This window comes from Natator depressus, chromosome 11 (assembly GCF_965152275.1).
Source record: "Natator depressus isolate rNatDep1 chromosome 11, rNatDep2.hap1, whole genome shotgun sequence".
NCBI classification, from domain to species: Eukaryota; Metazoa; Chordata; order Testudines; family Cheloniidae; genus Natator; species Natator depressus.
This window is the reverse complement of record NC_134244.1, coordinates 8,325,733-8,346,349: the sequence shown is the minus strand read 5'-3', so window position 1 is coordinate 8,346,349 and position 20,617 is coordinate 8,325,733. Positions and strand designations below refer to the sequence as shown.

General features: G+C 46.0%; 1 protein-coding gene across 1 annotated transcript in view; it reads right to left on the bottom strand.

Moving 5' to 3' along the window:
• Positions 1-9,268, bottom strand: part of EPB41L5 (erythrocyte membrane protein band 4.1 like 5) — a 58,388-nt gene extending 49,120 nt beyond the window's left edge. Inside the window, exons 1-2 of the mRNA XM_074967066.1 lie at positions 9,190-9,268; positions 6,013-6,197 (exon numbers count right to left, since the gene is read on the bottom strand). Of these exons, the coding sequence (XP_074823167.1) occupies positions 6,013-6,192 (180 nt within the window). The 5' untranslated portion in view covers positions 6,193-6,197; positions 9,190-9,268. The remainder of the gene's footprint in view (positions 1-6,012; positions 6,198-9,189) is intronic.
• Between the last annotated feature and the right edge of the window lie 11,349 nt (positions 9,269-20,617).

Genomic DNA, 20,617 nt, shown 5'->3' with positions numbered 1-20,617 from the left:
TTAAATTGACTTTTTAGCTAATTCACACTAATCCAGGGAGCAGTCCGAATTTAGTTTACATAATTCCTAGTTTTAATGACAATGAATTATGACCGACAGAAAAAGCTTCATTTTACAATTTCCATGCTAAACAAGACATACATTCATAAGTGAGAAAATGGATTGTAGCCTTACAACTGGAATTAACATAGCAAGTTTGAGAAGTATTTTAAGCAAAAGAGAAAATGATTCTTGCAAATCAGCCGAGCTCTTTATTTAATCCAGTTTCATCCCATTGCTTCCCAATATAGATCTCATACCACTCCAAAAATTCCTCTCCCTCCTTGCCACACTACAGATTGGAGAAACCTATATGTAGGAGATAGATGCTGAAATCCTGGACTCAGCTGGTGGAGATGAGTGGAGCATTCATAAGCATTGGTGGGTCTGCTACATGCATTTCTCTGAAAACAGAAAATTGCATGGACAATTAAAGAAGTCAAACAGTGAAACCGAGGCACACTTGGGAAAAACTTTTAAACTAAAATCCTATTCAAGAGTAGCACTATTTAACCTATAATACAGGGGTGGCCAACCTGAGCCTGAGAAGGAGCCAGAATTTACCAATATACATTGCCAAAGAGCCACAGTAATAAGTCAGCAGCCCCCACATCAGTCCCGCTCTCAGTGCCTCCCACCCACCAGCAGCCCCGCCGATGAGCGCCTCCCTCTCCCTCTCCCTCCCCCACCTCCTGATCAGCTGTTTCGTGGCGTGCAGGAAGCTCGGGGGGGGGGGGGTGCGGGAAGAGGAGCGAGGGCACGGCAAACTCAGGGGAGGGGATGGGAAGGGGTGGAGAGAGGGCAGGGCCTGTGGCAGAGCCACGGTTTGAGCAGTGAGCACCCCCCAGCACACTGGAAAGTTGGTGCCTGTAGCTGCAGCCCCGGAGTCGGTGCCTATACAAGGAGCCGCATATTAACTTCTGAAGAGCCGCATGTGGTTCCGGAGCCACAGGTTGGCCACCCCTGTGATAATACATTATTCTTCTAGTCTATATAGTTTTTTATACCACACATCACAGTATCTGATTGTTTTTCAGTAGTGCATTAAGCCATGTGACTACACAAGTCACATGTTGTTTGTTCTCTCATCTGAGGGAGAAGCATGTGCAGTGGAGTGTCTTGTTTTGATAGCAACAGATATATATATATATATATTAAAAAAAAAAAGCTACGTGTTTATCAGAAAGTAGTGAGGTCTGCGATCGTCCTTAGTTCCTGGGGGGAGTTCATTCCATAGTCTCAGACCACACCTAGAGAAAGTTCTGTCTCCTGCTTGGATGAGTTTTACTGTTGTGGTAGAGGGTTTCACTGTGCCAGAGGAGCAACGTTATTGACCACAGTGTTTGTCCCAGAGCTTCAGATGATCGTTTAGATAGCCTGGGCCCAGGCTATGGAGCATTTTGAAAATAATGACTGAGATTTTGAATTTGATTCAATCGTCTACGAGAAGCCAGTGTAGACAGCAGAGGACAGGTCTGATACGTCCCTGGTGACCTGTGTTGCCAAGAAGACACACCAAGGAATTCTGCAGTAGTTGGAGTTTTCTAAGTGCTGAAGGCTTCATACCCATATATATTGCATTGCTGTAATCCAGCCAAGTCGTGATGGAGGCTGAGTAACTGAGGCCAGATCTTCATCTGCCAGGATGGGACTGAGTTTCCTGGCCAAGGAAAGATGGTAAAAACTGTTACTCACAGATGCGGTTATGTGAGAGCTCTACATCAATGAGGAATCCATGAGTACTCCTAAACTATGGACTGAATTGATTGATTGTGCAAGTGTATCTTCAACCAAAGGATACTGCACCATGGCTGCACACATTTCAAAATACTTCACCTCCATCTGGTTTGGGTTCGCCTTCAGCCAGCTGTTCTTCATTCAAGAGTTGATCTTATCTAAACATTGAGCCATATTGGTGGTAGCAGTTTGGTTGCATGTGGTGAAGAATAGGCTGTGTCTCTTCTGCGTATTGCTGGCATTTAAGTCAGTGTCATCTGACAAATTCACCTATGTAGGCACAGAAAAGGACCAGAGAGATAACTGATCCTTGCGGACCTCCACAGGTAAGGGGTCTGGTGATGGAGATGCAGTTTCCCCATCACTACTTATTTGGGAGCATCCTTCCAGAAAAGGACTCAAAACACTTTAGCACATGAACCCCTGCCACACCTCTCAAGCGCGAGAGCACCATTTTACGGTGAACAGTGACAAATGTTGTAAAGAGGTCCAGCAGGATGAAAATGGATGTCTGTCCTCCACCCATTGACTGGAAGGGATCATCCAACAGTGCACTAAAGTGGTGTTGGTTCCATGTCCTGGCCTGAAGCATATTGTGCAGGATCCAGAATGTCAGATGAGCTCATTATGGCTGACCTTTTGCTAGCTTCTCTGTGAGCTTCCTGAGGAACGGCAGGTTTGACACTGGGCTGTAGCTGCCTATGACTGAAGTATTCAGGATGGGTTTCTTCAGTGCTGGATGGACTAATAAGTGTTTGAAGGAGGAAGGGGAGATTCCTTCTCTGAAAGAGGCACTCACTATTTTGGCCAGGCGTGGCACCAGTTTTTCATGATTTTCTTTCCTTAAAGAAAAGTTTCTCTCACACACACACACAGTAGGAACAACATAATGTTGTAGTCAAGGAAACTCTTCTTGCCTCCTGCAGTGCCATGGCATAAGACTTCAAAAAATATTTACAACTAGCACAAGACTTCCGCCTTCAACACTCTAGCTGCCTTCCCTCTCATTTTAGCTGTTGCAGGACATCAGCAATGACAGCAACATGTGAGGATGCAGAGAGGGGACAGAATGCTTAGTGACTTCTGTGCTGACACTTGAGGACAAAAGCCCATTACCAGTCCAATTACCCCATGAGTTAAGTGTCTGTTGTAGGAAGCTGTTCTCTCTCAAAGCACTCCAGAAACATTTGGGTTCCATACACTCCAAAGACAAGAATCAAAACAGGCCCTTGAATGGAAAGATTACCTTAAATCACAGCAGACTGTGTAAAAAGAAAAGGAGTACTTGTGGCACCTTAGAGACTAACCAATTTATTTGAGCATAAGCTTTCGTGAGCTACAGCTCACTTCATCGGATGTGTGAGAGAAAGAGGAGGAAACAGTAGCAATCAATAAGAAAAGGAGTTGGCAGGGAAATTTCTTGCTAGTTTCAAAGTGGATTGTTTGTTTGAAGCTATCCTCTTGCCCCACCCATACATTCCCTAACTAGTGTTCTAACCAGTGTTCAAGTTCTTTGTTTCATCCTGCATTTCCACTACTTTTTCCTTCTTCCCCAACACACAAAGGCAGAGTGTGAGGCCAGTAAGTCATCTTAAATTAATGGAAAGTCTCTGAAGAAGCCAATGAGCAGTGCTGCTGTGGAAAGCAAGCACTTGTGCTAACCACCACCAACGCACTATAAATACGACAAGTAGCTGCACAAGTACAGCATGCTCATTTGCAGTTACTGTTCTCCCAGACAGCCACAAACGAGGCCTAGTGTGTGTGATGGTGACACTGACTCCTGGAGCACAAGTACTGGATGGTTGACCAAGTCATTTCACAGAAGGCAAGGAAGTAACTCTCCTGGATAATAATGATTAGCCTGCAAAAGTCTCTAAGGGAGCAAGAAAGAGGAATGATAGATTTCTTCTAGAAAGAAAAAAGGTAACTTATGCCTTCATCTTTACATTTAGTCACCTGGATAAGTCATGACACCTCTCAAAGATCAATTTATCTTCCTCATAGAATCAAAAATGTTATTACAGACACCAGGAATTTGCCTGTAGAGCCAGCGCCAGCTGCAGAAAGATTATTGTTCTAGTTGTGTATAGTCACTATACTTTAGTACTTACTATTGCAGCTATGATTATAAAGTGTTTGTGGACATTTCTGGTTCCAGGTCAAGCATTTTACATATAAAACAGCCCTGGACATGCTACTTATATTGTTTCAACAAAATTTACAGGGGCGTATTATTTTACTACTCACTCTAAAGGCCTTATTTGTTAGTCAGTTTAGACAACATCTCTATAAATGCAATGTTTCTAATATTTTTTAAAAAATTCAGGAACTCTGTTTCAAGTATTGGAGAAGGGATTATTTTCCAGCCACTGTACCTCACTGCCACCACAGTACTACTCGATAGTCAAGCAATCCCTAGAACGCCCAATGCTATTTTAACTAGGGCTGTCGAGCAATTAAAAAAAATTAATTGCGATTAATCGTGCTGTTAAACAATAATAGAATACCATTTCTTGAATATATTTGAAAATGTAGAAAACATCCACAAATATTTAATTTCAATTACAACACAGAATACCAAGTGTACAGTTCTCACTATTTTTTATTACAAATATTTGCACTGTAAAAAAAAAACAAAAAAATAGTATTTTTCAATTCACCTCATACAAGTACCATAGTGAAATCTCTTTATCGTGAAAGTGCAACTTACAAATGTGGATTTTTTTTTTTGGTTACATAACTGCTTTCAAAAACAAAACAACGTAAAACTTTAGAGCCTAGAAGTCCACTCAGTCCTACTTCTTCTTCAGCCAATCGCTAAGAGAAACAAGTTTGTTTACATTTATGGGAGATAATGCTGCCCGCTTCTTATTTAAAATGTCACCTGAAAGTGAGAACAGGTGTTCGCATGGCACTTTTGTAGCCAGCACTGCAAGGTATTTACGTGCCAAATATGCTAAACATTCATGATAGAGAGATTGTACTACAGTACTTTTATGAGGAGAATTGAAAAATCCTATTTCTTTTGTTTATCATTTTACAGCGCAAATATTTGTAATCAAAATAATAATATAAAGTAAGCACTGTACACTTTGTATTATGTGTTGTAACTGAAATCAATATATTTGAGAGTATAGAAAAACATCCAAAAATACTTAATACATTTCAACTGGTATTTTATTGTTTAACAGTGCAATTAAAACCACGATTAATCGTGATTCATTTTTTAATTGCGATTAATTTTTTGAGTTAACCATGTGAGTTAACTGCGATTAATCGACAGCCCTAATTTTAACACATTCTTGAACAGTTAATTATGAGAGAAAGTCCATTTGCTTTAAGACAGGACTTGCAGAGCAACCATTCTGAGCAGTGGCTCCGACAATCTCATTGGTACTGAGCAACTCACACCGAAGTCAACATCTTTCATGATCTAGTCATACGTTAAGAGAGCCGCAGTGAGCCACAGCTTCTCAACACTGGGCTGTTCAAACTCAAACAAGACATCACTGACATAGCTATAAACTAAAGAGAGGTGAGTGGCAGCAGTCACCATTGTCAGTCCTGTTGGCCAATACGTCATCATGCAAAGCAAACGAACACTCACAAATGATCTTCAGCTCTTTAGGCTGCCCTGTATTTTTAAACAGACACATCACACACAATCAAACATATTATTTAAGGTTCTTTACGCAGGTTTATCAGAGAAGTCAGCATTCAGATTTGAAGGATGTGAACTTTCAATAATCTGGTACATGCCAACAGTGATCTGTCTACATAGATATCAGGTAGAAAGCTGCTGAATGAAAAGGTAGCAGAACTTCAGAAACAATTTTTATTTCCCTGCACATCACTCCCATTAACTGAGTTACACCAAGGGGCTTAACTTCTCCTTCAATGTGCATGCACAGGACTGAAAAGGAAATATGAACCACCCCCAAATGCTGCTAAGCATCTCTCCATCTAAGTTAGACCTACCTCAGTATGCCACAACTCACTAGCACAGTGAAAAACATTCAATATTTACAGCACAATGAACGTGTTAACTGACAGCGCTGACTAACCACTGCATTATCCTTTCAGCACCTATTTATAATCAGATGCTAATAGATCTGGGTTGGTTGCTATGACAAACAGGCATATATAGCTTTATCCATTTCATAGAAAATAAAGAACTGAACCTGACTGATGCAAGTCAATAGTATTTAAAAAGCAGCTGTCTCTCTTTCATACCGGTAAGTCCACACTGACATCAGTTCCATCCAGCAACGATACTCGACAAGTGATGATGGATTTTGCATCTCCCGCCGCAGGGATGTGGGTTGCAGCTCTTTGGGCCTCTCTTAGCCGCTCCTTCTCCACATGCTTGCGCATAGACCGACGCCCCAGAGTTCGTCGAAAGAAACGTAACATCTTTGCTATGGAGCCCCAAGACAAAGAAAGAACAGATGTTAACATTTCAAGAAAGCAAAAGAATCTAAGACAGCACTTAATGAAGCCTGTGATTTTCCAGGGGGTCTAATGGAATTAGGGACTCAAATTCAATTGAATTGTTTAGGGATCTGGGTGCTTAACTCCTTTCAGCTCCTTAGAAAATCCCAAATAAAAGCCTTAGTGAAATACTGAATGGGATTCAGGGATTGGTTCCCAGCACCATATTAAGACAACTCCGGTGCTTAAAGTAAAGTATTTAGGAAAATCCAGTGACTCCTTATTCAGATCTCACACGGTTAACAGTGAGCTTATACCCATGGCAGTCAAATTTCTTCATGTCCCTAAATTAGTTAGTTATGCTTTCTCCCAGGCTACTTTCCTGATTGAAATGCTCCCCTTTTCATATGGAACAAGTTACAAACAGTTCTTAATACTCTTTGGATTGTGCACAAAATCCAATTTATAAACAAATCAGACAATTTGTACACATTTATTCCTTTTCAGTCACAGAAACGCTGATTTAGGTGGATGAGTGCCTGAGCTGGCAAACGTACCCAGGCTGCAAGTTCCTATCTAAACTACAAATACAATCCCATCAGGGACTTGAGTCACAACAGAAAAGTCCCCTAAGTTAGTTCCAAGCTTGGGCCTCCATCCTGTAAGCTGATCTGCACAGGTGGAAGCCTGTACTTTAGCACAGCCCCGCTGACTTCAATTATGCTCTATGCAGGGATTCAGTTGTTTGCAACCAGGGAATCTAAAAGCTGATCCAGTTTGTAGTATGATCTGGACCTTAATCACACAAAAGGTAATAACCAGCCTACACTACAAAGTGAAAACATGTTTGTAACCAGTTCATGTGATGCCTCCTCTGTGGCCAGGTTCCATAGCATTTGTAATACACACAAGGCCTAAGACTGTTTTGGGAAGGTCAGTCACCCCTGATCCCGTGGTTTAAACTGTGCTATGACAAGCACCTGGAGATTTGCACCTTGCATGAATCACACTTGAGTCAAAACAAGCTGGTTCTCTGTAAAGTTTCAACCTTAATCACAACCCAAAAGGAAAAAACACCAAATGTATCTTCAGTCTTCTGTCTGGACTTGCCTGCCACATGCTATCACGGTGCAAATCAGAAATTCCTCTAAGGTTAACTAAGACCAATAGCAAGAGAGACTTAAAAAAAAAAATTACAAATATGACTTGCGTCATAAACCCACAATAATATCCACTCCCATTCATAATATAATCCAATAACATCTGCTACCATTCATAACGTCAGTTTTACTGAAACTAGTAGACTAGAAGGATGAGGCCTATGTCTCATATTTAATTAAAATGAAAAATATATGGTTTAAAGGGACAGTCAGAAAATCTAACTAAGAAGCCATACAGAAAATGGCAAGCTGAACATCATTTCATTTCTGTCTCCTGCCCCAGCCCTGTCTCCTCTTTGTCTTCACCTCCCAAAAAAACAGTAGCAGAGTTTACAAAGCTACCCACTGCAGTTTAGTCTTTAAACAGGACAGTGGGAAGCCACATGCTTCTGCTATAACTGTTCACAGAGACATCCAACAGGTTGCTTGCAAGGAGCTGCTGAACAGCTCAGGCTTCCTCTTGCCCTTCCTCACAATGCTTCATGCTTGGCAAATCTACCCAGAAAAGAGCAACTGAAGAGGAAGACACACACAAAACAAAAAAACAGTGTACAAAACTATTTTGCCTCACAATTTGGACTGTTCCAGTAATTTGTAGATGTAACAGATTCCTGTGTACAGCAGCTGCCTATAAAAGATAGCTTTGTTGCTTAGAAAACAAATAACTATAACTTCTTACCTTATCTGGTGCCCAGGAAAATACCATTCAAGCACCTTTAAATAACACTTGAAAGGCTTAAAATTAGAGAATGAATCATCACTAAGTAACACATGCAATAAAACGACAAAAAGCATATGTGGCCTGCCTGGATTTCCAGAGGAGAAAGTTGATGCACTTATGCCCCTTACACAGCAGACAGTCACAGATTTCTTTCTAGGTCCACCCAAGAGTTTCAATACGCATAACAACAACAACAACAGGGCAGCGACTCTGAGGCTGGGTCAACCGACCCCAGCTTAGGCTGCGGGGCGAGAAATCGCCATGTAGACGTTTGGACTTGGGCTGGACCCAGCTCTCAGAGCCGGGGCACCAGCCTGAGCCCAAACATCTGCACTGCTAGTTCTAGCCCTGCAGCATGACCCACGGGCTCTGAGACCCACTGTCACAAGGAGGGGGGCTGTGTGTGCGCGCGCTGTGTAGACACCTAGTCTCACACCTCGGTGGAGGTGAGATTGTTCCCGACCTCCCTGGGCTATAAAATCAGAGAGAGTCCCAGAGGGGGATGGGGGAAGAGGTCTTGAATGCCCAGACCGCGGCGAACAGCTCAGCAGCTCTGAACCGTCTTCATGCTGCGCCCCCTCCATTGAAGCCCGGGACGCTGCCAGTGCCTCCGGCGCAATCACGCGGGGCGGCCCAGGCGGGGCGGCCGCGACCCGACCGGCCGAGACGGGGGCAGACCCGTGTCTCTCTCGGCGTGCAACACCCCACCCCGGTTCCCAGGACGGGCCGAGCCTGGCGAGGATCCTCTGCCCGGCTCCCTCTGCCCGCCCGGCACGCGCCTGGGGGGTCCTTCGGGCAGCAACCAGGGGCAAATCCCCGGCCAGGGCACAGCCCGGGAGGTGGGGGGGGGCCGCCCACGAGGCTGGAGCCCCCGTACACCAGTGGGGGGGGGGGCTGGAGCGGAACCGGGGGGTGGGGGGAGGGGGAATAGAGGGGGGCGACTCGGGGGGGGCTGGAGCGGAACCGGGGGGTAGGGGGCTGCAGGGAAAGGGGGGGCTCGCCCCCACACTACACCACGCGGGGGTTGCCCTGACAGACGCCCCCCCCCCAGCCTGCCGACGCCCGTGGGGACCCCCGGCAGCGCCCCGCCCCTCTCACCTGCTGCCCCGCTCGGGAGCGGAGCCGGCCCCGGCAGCTGCAGTAGGAGCGAGCCCCGGCGGCGGCTCGGGATCGGAGGGCGGAGACTGGGGCGGTTTCGGGGGCGGGCACAGAACCAGCCGGCGGGCCAAAAATGGCCGCTCGGCTCCGCGAGGTCCCTCCCCCGCCTCCCCTTCAAGGTACTGTGCCGCCCGCCCGAGGGCGTCAGCTCCCCTTAAAGGGGCAATGCCACGTTCCACAGGACCCACGGAGAGCCCTCTCCCCTTACGGGGCCGTGCCACCCGCCAGAGGGCCCACAGAGAACAACTCCCCTTAAAGGGGCAGTGCCACACTTCAGGGGGCCTACGCGGGGCCACCGCTCCTTAAAGGGGCTATGCCACCCGCCCCGACCCCCCCCCCGGGCCTCCACAGGACCACCTCCCCTTAAAGGCGCTGTGACACTTGCCAGAGGGCCGACGCAGGACCATCTCCCCTTAAAGGGGCTGCGCCACCCGCCAGAGGGCCTTCGCAGGACCACCTCTCCTTGGAGGGGCAGTCACCCACCACAGGACCCACAGAGAACAGCTCTCCTTAAAGGGGCAGTGCTGCTGGTGATAGGAGGGCGGGCATAGGTAACAAGTACCTGCTCCTCTTAAAAGGGGCCTGGTTCCAGTGCGGTCAGAGCAGGACAGTGCCACCAGCCTGAGGCACCAGGGAGAGAGGCAGGAGCAGTTCCATTGGGGCTGGGGAGGGGGGCTAGAGGAGCACAGGAAGCTCCCCTTTAAGTGAAGGGCCCCTCCCTTTAGCCACACCCCACGCTTGAAACCAAAGGCTGAGTGCCGGAGGTGCTCCCTGTCCTTTAGGTGCCTGTTAACTCTGGAGCCTAGTGAGGACACTTTTACAGCGGACATGTCATAGAACCTCCCCAGCGCACCTCCCACTTCTCCCCCCGCCCTGGTGGCAATGATAGCGAAGCTCACCACTGTTCCTACCCTTCTGACCAGCAAAGGCACAGGAGCAGCCTGAACAAAGTTTTCCAGGCTTGGTTAAACACTGATTACAGGAGAGATGGTATGCAGCACTGCCAACCTATACCTGTGAGTCTGGCATATGTTACCAAGGGAGGCTGTGGAATACCCATCATTGGAGGTTTTTAGGGTTCTCAACCTTCATTGCATCATGACCCCCTCTGACAACAAAAATTACTGTGTGACCCCAGGAGGGGGGGGACAGAAGCCTGAGCCCGCCTAAGCCCTGCTGCCCCAGGTGGGGGGCCAAAGCCCAAGCCCCACCGCCCTGAACTGGGGGACAAAGCCGAAGCCCAAGGGCTTCAGCCCCAGGCAGGGGGCCTGTAACCTGAGCACCGCCACCCAGGGCTGAAGCCCTCAGGCTTTGGCTTCGACCCCAGGCGGTGGGGCTCGGGCTTCGGTTTCAGGCCCCAGCAAGGATAAACCAGCCCTGCTGACTCCATTAAAATGGGGTCACGACTCACTTTGGGGTCCCGACCCACAGTTTGAGAACCATTGGTAAACAGGGATGGTCTAGGACTAGGTTTACTTGATCCTGCCTCAGCACAATGGGGTGGACTAGGTGACCTCTTGAGGTCCCTTCCAGCCCTATGTCTCTATGAGTCTATAAATGCTAACTTTAAAAGAGTAATGCCACCAGGGAAGGGTATTTAGGAGAGAGTAGCTTTGACCCAACTCCTGGCAGCTGCAGAACCCTGGCCCCTGTTTCAGAAACTATCATAAGATAATGATGGTTCTCATTAGAGGCGTAGACAAATCAACCCACATTGCACTAGATGGAGATGTTAATTAAAAAACCTAAGAAAATGAGCCAGAACATTGTGTCCGATGCTATTGTGAATTCATGCCTCCAAATAGACAGTCACTGTAACTCATGCGCTTCCCTGCAGAGTTTGGAGTAGCAGGAACAGGATTCGTGTACATGCTACTCCAGACACTCAGCCCTCTAACCAGATGAGCCAAATGCAAACTGTAAAAAGTCCCATCTTTTCCACAGACCAGCTTCTTTCGTGGGTAACATCACACCTACACAGACTGTACAATACCCCCATGGCTTTGTAGGTTGACTAGTACTCAATTCTTTCCATGCACAAGTTTTCTATTAGCTGCCTTTTGGTTTGGTTTCAGTGTTTTCTCAGATGCTATGTTTTGCTTCAAAATCCCCTGGGAAAACTCAAGTGAACTACCCATGTGCCTGATTTCTATCCCCCAAACATAACATGGCCTATCTTTCCCATAAGGCTCACAGACCTACCATGGAAGTGCAGTTTTTCCTTACTCTGCTTGCATTTAATTTTCCTGAAATATTCTGAGATCCCCAGGATGACCCTTGCTATAGAAAGGCAAGATATTTTGGCAAAAGGGTGCCCCCTTCGTCTCCCATGGCCAACACAGGCACCTACCCAAGGGAGAAACCATCCCCATTTCCTTTTTCCTATGTCTAGGTGGAAACAGAGGATATTACCAGCATTCAAAAGTCATGAGGCAGTGCCCTCGCCCCCCACCACAAAAATCAGGAAATGGACTTACCACCCGAAACTTTTCTTCTTAACCAGTCTTCTGATTTTTCAACCTCTAAGGCAGTGGTTCTCAACCAGGGTTACACATACCCCTGGGGGTATGCAGAGGTCTTCCAGCAGGTACATCAACTCATCTAGATATTTTCCTGGTTTTACAATAGGCTACATAAAAAGCACTAGCAAAGTCAGTACGAACTAAAATTTCATACAATTACTTGTTTATACTGCTCTATATACTATACACTAAAATGTAAGTACAATATTTACATTCCACTTGGTTTATTTTATAATTATATGGTAAAAATGAGAAAGGAAGCAATTTTTCAGTAATAGTGTGCTGTGACATGTTTGTATTTCTGTGTCTGATTTTGTAAGCAAGTCATTTTTAAGTGAGGTGAAACTTGGGGTACGGAACACAAACCAGACTCCTGGAAGGGGTACAGTAGTCTGGAAAGGCTGAGAGCCACTGCTCTAAGGAGGAGCCACCCGCCTCCAATGCATATGTAACCATGTCAGGTTCAAAATGACCTTAAGGGTAAGCACACAAATACAGGCTACTCGCTGGCTGCTGTGAGGGTGGACTCCACTTGCACACTCCCATATCCTTGGAGGGGAGTGTCATTCTATTTCCCCCATTCCCAATCTCTTATCACTATCCTGCCTTCCACTCGCCACACTGAGAAACATTGAGGAGACAGCAGGGTACCCTGTGTTGGCAGAAAGGGACACAAGGGGGAGGAGAATACAGGCGCCCTCCCCTACTCACTTTCTCCCTCCATGGTCTTTCCAGTGTCCTATCTCCCACCTGCCTCCTCATTCCTCTCAATCTGCTCACATTCTTCCTCTCTGCCACCTACTTTCTTGGTCCACTTCAACCTCCCTCTTGCTTTCCCCTCACAGGCTGCTTTCTGCCACTACCTCTGGCACTTCCCTTCAACCTCTCCGTTCCACCAGTCCCTGCAGCCTCCCTCCCACTAGACAGCTAGGTACTTATATGGCCCTCAGAACTGTAGTGTCTGAGCCCCAACAGCATTTCCTGCAGCACGGGGTCCCTTAGAGGTGTCTTGTCCAAGTACTGATTTTTGCTTAATACATCAGTGTGATCACAGAACAAGCTGATGTGAGATAGATGAATGGGGGAAAGAGGGCTGTAGGTTAACAACTTCCTTAGAGGCATGAGATTTGACTACAGTTATGTAAAATTAAATGCCATGGTGAGCTGGTTGTTTGTCTCCCATGCAAAAATCAGCTCAGCCACAGCCGCCACCTTCATAGGACACATGTGCGCACACAAATTTTTGATAGTTCAGCACTTTTTATCCTTACAACAAATGGGGTTTGGTTTTTTTTTTACACCAAAAGACTAACAAGTGAATACTCCTAGGAAACAAATGAACATCCCATGAAATAAGACTGCATTCACATCTACAGAGCAGTAGGGATAGGTGGCATTTAATGGAGCTGGTAATTGCTCAGAGAGAGGCTTTCAGGCTAAGAGGTCTTGAAGTTGACTCATCATTTGCAATGTGAAAGAAAAGCAGTCTGAAACAGGAGAGCTCTAAGGGTATGACTATACTGCAGTTAAAAACCTATGGCTGGCCTGTGCCAGCTGACTCAGGTTCACGGGACTTGGGCTCAGGGGCTGTTTAATTGAGGTGTAGACATTTGGGCTCTGGCTGGAGCTCAGGCTCTAGGACCCTGTGAAGTACTGTGGGAGGGTCCCAGAGTTCGGGCTGCACATCTAGCCTAAGCCCGAACCCTGTGAGCCTGAGTCAGCTGGCGCGGGCCAGCCATGGGTGTCCGAGATGTAGACATATCCTGTGGGGTCTTGCTTTGCAAGATAAATACAAAGGTGTATTCTCCATTTATGCTCTACATAAGGACACAAACATTCTAATTGTTAGCCAAAATATTATGCGTATGCATCACTATGTATTAAACACACATTATGTAACATCTGAATGTTGGGTAATCCTGCTAATTGTATACTGTGAATTGTATTATGCTTTCCCCAGAATACTATTCACTCCAGTTTACTCATATTAAGGTATATCCCAAAACACTTTGCAACAGTCTGTTGCAGAAAAATACAAAACCTGTCAGAAGCAAGATGTAAGAATGTATGCTCTGGTACGGTTACGGAGTGCTTTCCACTGATAACCTGGAATGTGGTATCCAAAACAATGAGGAAGCTACAGGATAGGTTGGAACAGAAAAACAAGTACCAACCAGTGGGTGACATATAGAGTGCTCTCTAACTTGCAAACAGGGGTACAATAAATATAACTAGTCTTAGGTGCATATTTTCGAAGCAGTCCTTCTGTGTAAGATGAACTGAACATTGATTGATTGATTGCTTCCTGGAAGGAGTGATGGATATGCTTCCTTTTCATGTTGTACTGCTTTGTCTTTAACTAATAAATTGACTAAACTTGGCTCTTTGGTCTCATAAAATCATTTTAATATTGAACTAAGGGTATAGTCAAGCAAATGGCTATACCTTAGTCAAAATAGCGATCATTAGAGAGACAGGGAAACTCAAAAAACAGTAGCCACAAAAACCAAATAGAGTTTTTAAACTTATTTTTACAGGTAGTTGATGGATTGCCTTTAGGAAGATTGTTTATCTTCTGCCTCCTTTTCGGGCGGGTAGGTGATGGAGCACAGCACTCGTGATCTGTGTGGCAGAAGAGTGCGGATGGAGAGTCAGGAATAACTTTTTCAGCTGCTGTGCTGGGACACTAGCACCAGGTAACTGCATTAAGGGTCCCATCTAGGATGTTTTACCTGAGATTTGGGAGGATGGGAAAGCACTGAGACTGCATAAGATCCATGCAGGAGGAGGAAGAGCGACAGTGAGGCTGGCCATATGGGATGAAAGGAAAGCCTGTAAAATATACTGGTTCCTACTCTCCAATACCAGGGAGCCTTGCGGCTGCAAACAGGAACATGCAAAACGCCACAGGTGTTGTGGGAAATAGCCTGGAAATCACCAGTCTGCTAGTAATTAAGAATTTGTTTTAAGTAGACCAGAATAAAGAAGTACACCTCTGAAAGTTCATATGACCATTACTAAGATCTAGCAGACAATTCCTAATGCTGAGGCTGCACTGTTAGAAGGGCTGTCTTTCCAAAAAGCTGTTATAGCAAGATCCCCGCCCAAGGTCTGTGGCAATTGTTTAAATGCTGTTCCCATTGATTCATGATTGATAGATTTGTAAGGCTAGAAGGGACTGTTATATTCTCTAGTCTGATCTCCGGCGGAACACAGGCCATAAAATTTCATCCAATTATTCTTGCATTTAGCCCAGTAAACATGTAGTGGAACTGGAGCAGCTCTCCCAGAAAGACATCCAACTTTGATTTCAACACTCCAAGTGAAAGAATTTCCCACAGCCCTTTGTAACATGTCCCAATGGTTGATGAACCTCACAGTTAAAAACATGCATCTTATTTTCAGTTTGAATTCTTGTTGACTTCAGCGTCTATCAACCAAATAGTCATGCCTTCTTCTGCTAGAGTAAGGATCCTACTAGCATTAGAAATAGTCTCCCTGTGTAGGTAATTATGGACTAAGATCAAGGCACTTCTTAAGATCCTTTATGATAAGCTAAATGGATTGTGCTTCTTTAGCTGCCCATAGTAAGGCATGTTTCCAGACCATGAATAATTCTTGTCGCTATTCTCTGAAACCTCTCCAATTTTTCCAACTTTCTTTATATGGAGTGTTAACCACAGAACAGGAGTTCTAAAGATCTCACTGTGCTTTATTACAAGATAGTTTGGGTAGCCCTAGTATTCTGGTTAACAGTCTTTCTCTCAGTGAAGCAGGCACTAATGTCTAAAGTTGTGCATAAGCTGGCACCAAGAGCATGCTAGGTGTTTAACCACTGCCCTACTCGTACCTCAATCCTTGTAGAGAACTTAGAATACCTTTAGTATGGAAGGGACTAAACAAATTCTGACCTATGTATAGATTAGGCAGAGTCACTATATAGCAGAAGAGATTCCAAAATGCTCGATCTTGTCTGACGACTGAGTCTCAGGTCATCGTACTTTTTCTATTAAATAAACTTCTATATGTCTATTGCAGGAGAAACGGAAAACTTTCAACAAAGAGCCTTAGTAATGCACAGTACCACACTCCAGGAGAACACAGGAGAACATGTATTATTTGTCACCCATTCAAGTTCTCAGCTCTGCTTTATTCCTAGAGGATGTCTTCACCAAGTCACGCTCTTGAGGAAGTCACTTCAATGACCTGACCTCTCAGTGACTTGTGTTTCAGAACCATTCTGTTTATTAGTACTTAACTCCACTCCAGTTATTCATCCTTATCCCACCACAAGGTTTATAGGAAATCTAAGAAACAGTTTATGCTCTCAAGCCCATACAAAGAAAGACATTTCCCTCTATCACGTTAAGACCATGTCCACACTACAGTTTTGTCGACAAAACAGAGGAGGTGTACACACGGCAATGCTCCTCCTGCCAACTGAACTCTGCTGCTACGCCGGCATAATAAAACCACCTTGACGAGAGGCATAGAGCTGTTTGAGACAAAGTTACAGTGATACAGTGTCAGCGTAGACACTGCATTGCTTATGTCGCTCTACGTGGCCTCCAGGTGGTGTTCCACAATGCCCATTGTGACCGCTCTGGTCACCAGTTTGAACTCAGCTTCCCTGCAGCTAAGTACAGGCATGCACCCCTCCCCTTTAAAACCCCGGGAATTTTTGAAATTCTTCCTGTTTGCTCAGGATGGACAGCTCACATCGCATCTTCCCAGCTGACCATGCTGGCTCCCTGCAGCAAACCTGCTTCTGCCTGGAGTACACTTGAGTTGTTGGATCTGCTGGGTCTGTTGGGAGAGGAGGCTGTGCAGTCATAGCTTCCTCCAACGATGGGAGCTTTGATACCTACAGGCAGATTGCTCCTGGCATGGAGGAGAAGGGACATGAAAGGGACACGCAGCAGTGCCAGGCTAAGATCAAGGAGCTGAGGCATGCATACCAGAAGGCATGGGAGGCCAATCATTGATCTGATGAGTCGCCAAAGACATGCTGCTTCTATAAGGGGCTGCACACCATCTTAGGTAGTGACCCCATCTCCACTGCCAAGAGCCCTGTGGATACTTCAGAGGGAGGAGGGACTATGGCCAGTGGAGTAAACCCTGACAATGAAGTGGTGGACAAGGAAGTGGAGTTGGAGGAGGATAGGGGACAGGGTTGTCTGGTGGCGTGGCAAGCCAGGACCTCTTTTTAACTCTGGAGGGATCTAGCCAGATGCAGGAGAGGGGAACTTCAGTAAGTATTCATTGTGTTTTTATACTGTAGGGAGACAGGAGGTAGAGCTCTGCCTGTTTTTTGGGTTTTTTTTTAAACAGGGTAGGAAAGGGATAAGGGATAGAAATAACCAACACTAGCTCTGTTTGCATCTGCTTCTCATTCCCCTGTGCAGCTAGGCAGAGGGGGCCCTGTGGAAAAGTTCGTTAATGCACACTGGGATGTCCCGGGAATCCTCCATATAGAGCTCTAGGAAACTTTCCTGTAGGTATTCTGCAATCCTGGGAGGGCTGACAAAGGTTCCTTGGGAAGGCTGCCTTCCCCCCCACCCCCAACAGTAGGAAACTTTGCCATGGCAATAACTTCTGCAGGCACCAAACATGCATAGGTGAGCAGCATATGGGCCTGGTCTGAAGCCGCACACGTGCAGGAGCTGCTTCCTTGCATCCTCAGTTACCCTCAGGAGTGAGACAGCAGCTTCCATTACCCGCACCTGTGGAAAACAGTGCCAGTATTCAGAATAAGGTCCCTAGGCGCTTGTAATGCCCTTTCAGCAAAGGATACAAAGAGTCTGGGAGAGGTCCTAAAAGCCTTGGTCCTGTCTAAGCAGAAGGCGAGAGCCCATCTGACATCTAAGCAGGCTAGATTCCTCTCTGTGGAAGCCAGTGAATTGTGAGTCTGTCACAAGTGCACAGAGTTCTTCCATTCATCTAAGCCAAAGTGATAGCTATAAGGAATGAGGCCTTGAGAGAGAGGTGGAGGAGAGAACAGGATCAAAGGGAGATTTCCTTAAGGCATTGAGAACAAAATTATGGCCCCATGAGGGACCACACAGGGGAAAACAAGTTGTGTAAGCCTTTAAGAAATCTAGCCACGGTAGGATGAAACTGAGCAGCCCTCAATGGGCAAGGAAAAGGCCGTGATAGCTGCCAGGCGAAGTTGGACTGAGCTCATTGACTTTGTGTCTAAGTCCAACGGGTAGTCTAGAATTTTGAAGGTCAGCTCCATGCCCCAGAAACACCTAGGAACCACATTTTCAGATTCAAAGATGAAGGGTTCGGATAGTTCAGGGTGCCTGAGCTCTGTGACAGGAGATCCTTCTTGAGGGGAAAACCACTGAAAGGCGAAAGAGGTTCAAAAACCACACCTGCCTCGACCGTGACAGTGCTATGAGAATAAATGTCACTCTTTCCTGTCTCAATTTGATCAAGGTCTTGATAATTAGAGGTAGAAGCCAATAAGCATACAGCCGGACATGGGGCTATGGTGGTATCAGGGCATCTCCCAATGAATTGTGGCCACGCCCTCATTCAGAGCAGAGAAGCAGACATTTCCTTTTGGTTGGGGTAGCAAAGATGTCTACTCCTGGGAGACCCTAGCTTAGCCGATGCTGTGGAAGACAGAATCATTGAGCTCCCACTGTGGTCCTGATATAAAATTCGCACGCAGGGAGTCTGCAGATGTATTCTGGAAGCCTACTAGATAAACTGCCAAGATTTCTATCTGATGGGAAGGGCAATAGTTCCACAGTTTTCGTGTACTACATGTAAGGACTGGGGATCTTGCTCTGCCTTGCCCATTTACACAGTTTGTGCCACAGTCAGGAGAGGCCGAGCTGAGGCCATCGGTGGTTGCGGCTCTCAGTAGTTGCATTTTGTCAGTGCCATTGGTTCCTGGATTACTCTTAGTTGGTACTGGAGGCACCATTTCCACCCGAGCGTGATCTGGTACTGATGGAGCCCTTATTTATTTGTGGACTTCTGTGTCATGACCTTGAGACTTAGAACATCCTAAGTCCTCATAGGCTGAGCAAGACGACTTACCCAACTTAGGTATGATTGTGTCCAACTTCTCTGAACTGGATTTAGAGGAGGATTTGCTCTCATGTTTATGAGAATGCTCCCTGCTCTCCTGACAAGACTCTGATGGGGGATTTGTGGGAGTAGATTCTCCTCACTCCTAAATTGGACCTCATGGCAGGAGATGCACTCCTTGCCAAGTTAGGCCGATGTATGAGAGTGGTTCCCTGGACTGGGTCCGACTGCGGCCTCATGGCCTTCTCCATTATGTACTTCTTAAGGTGAAGTTCCCACGCCTCACAGTACAACTGAGGAACGAGCAGCAGATACTGCACCTTGCCACAAATGTGCACTTCCCTGAGACAGTACAGGCAGCGTTCATGGTTGTTGCTGAGGAGCGTGGACAAGAAGCACAGAGTTTGAAGACTAGAGTCCAGGGCATAGTACAGTACCTGTAACAGGGTATGGAGGGATGTGAGGAATTCCCCAGGATGGGGAAAATCAATCAAACTATAAAACTTAGTTTTAGAGTTGTACTTTTCATAGCTCTTAGCTATTTATAAAATATATACATATATATTTACAGATCAAAGAATAAAGGAAGACGAAGCTCTGGACATTGGAGTTTCTGACCAAGGGTATGTGACAGTAAGGAGGAACTGGAGAGGTAGATGGTCTGTTCCACCCTTTATCTCCTCGTTTGGAGACATGAGGAAAGAAGGGCACATGCACAGACCAAAAGAGACTGATTTCAAGAATTCTTCAACTCCGGGCACATGGAGCACACGCGTACCCATAATGGAATACACACAGGGACCAGCACGCAAAGAAGAAATGGGATATTCAGTCTCCCAAACGGGGATGGATGGTAAAAATTGTACAGCAGAGGATCCAGGGGGAAAAAAAAGATTGATCGATGCTCTTGACCAAGCTGTCAAAACTGTCTCTTAGAAGGAGGTGCAAATAGGGTGATTGCAGAAGGGGGTGGTCCCATTTTGTGAGGTTTAGATCTCCATATCAAAGGCTCCAAATGTCCAGGAAAGGCCTGATGTGGCTGGCACTAGAATGGTCTGGAATGCTGTGTACTTAAAGACCTGCTAAAATGTCTTTTTGCTGCAGACAAATTCCCAGTGACGGTAGCATGGCCCTTGAATCCTTAAGGATGTGGAGCTAAGAGTCTGCATCTGTGCTGAAGAGCTTGGTTCTTTCAAAGGGGAGGTTCTTCAACAGTATTCTTGCACCTCTCTCAAGAGGCCAGAAGACTGGAGCTATGATGCTCGCCACATGATTACTGCAGTGGCTAGGGATCAAGAAGCCGTGTCGGCAGCATAAAGAGCAACCTGCAGGGAGGCTTTCATGATCAACTGACCCTCAGAGATGAGGGATTGAAATTGGTCCTTTTGGTCTTGTGACAGGTGTTCAAAAAAGTGTGTCAACTTAGAATAATTGTTAACATCATATTTCTCAATTAAGGCCTGGTAGTTTGCAGCTTGACATTGAAGAGCTGCCAATAAGAAGCTTTTCCTGCTCAGGGGGGTCTAATCGTTTGGACTCCTTGTCTGGAGCGAGGTTGACTGTTCCTTTTAATAACCGCATCTACCACCAGCGAATTAGGGGCAGAATGGGAGATATAGTACTCCATTTCCTTGGGTGGACTACAATATTTTTTATCTGCCCACTTGCAGGTGGGTAGAATAGTGGTGGGTGTTTGCCACAAAGTACATGCAGGCGATAATAGTACCTCATTAATTGGTGGGGTTATTTTTCCATCGGGGTGATATTTAAAATGTCCACCAGGGAACACTGGGACTCCTGGA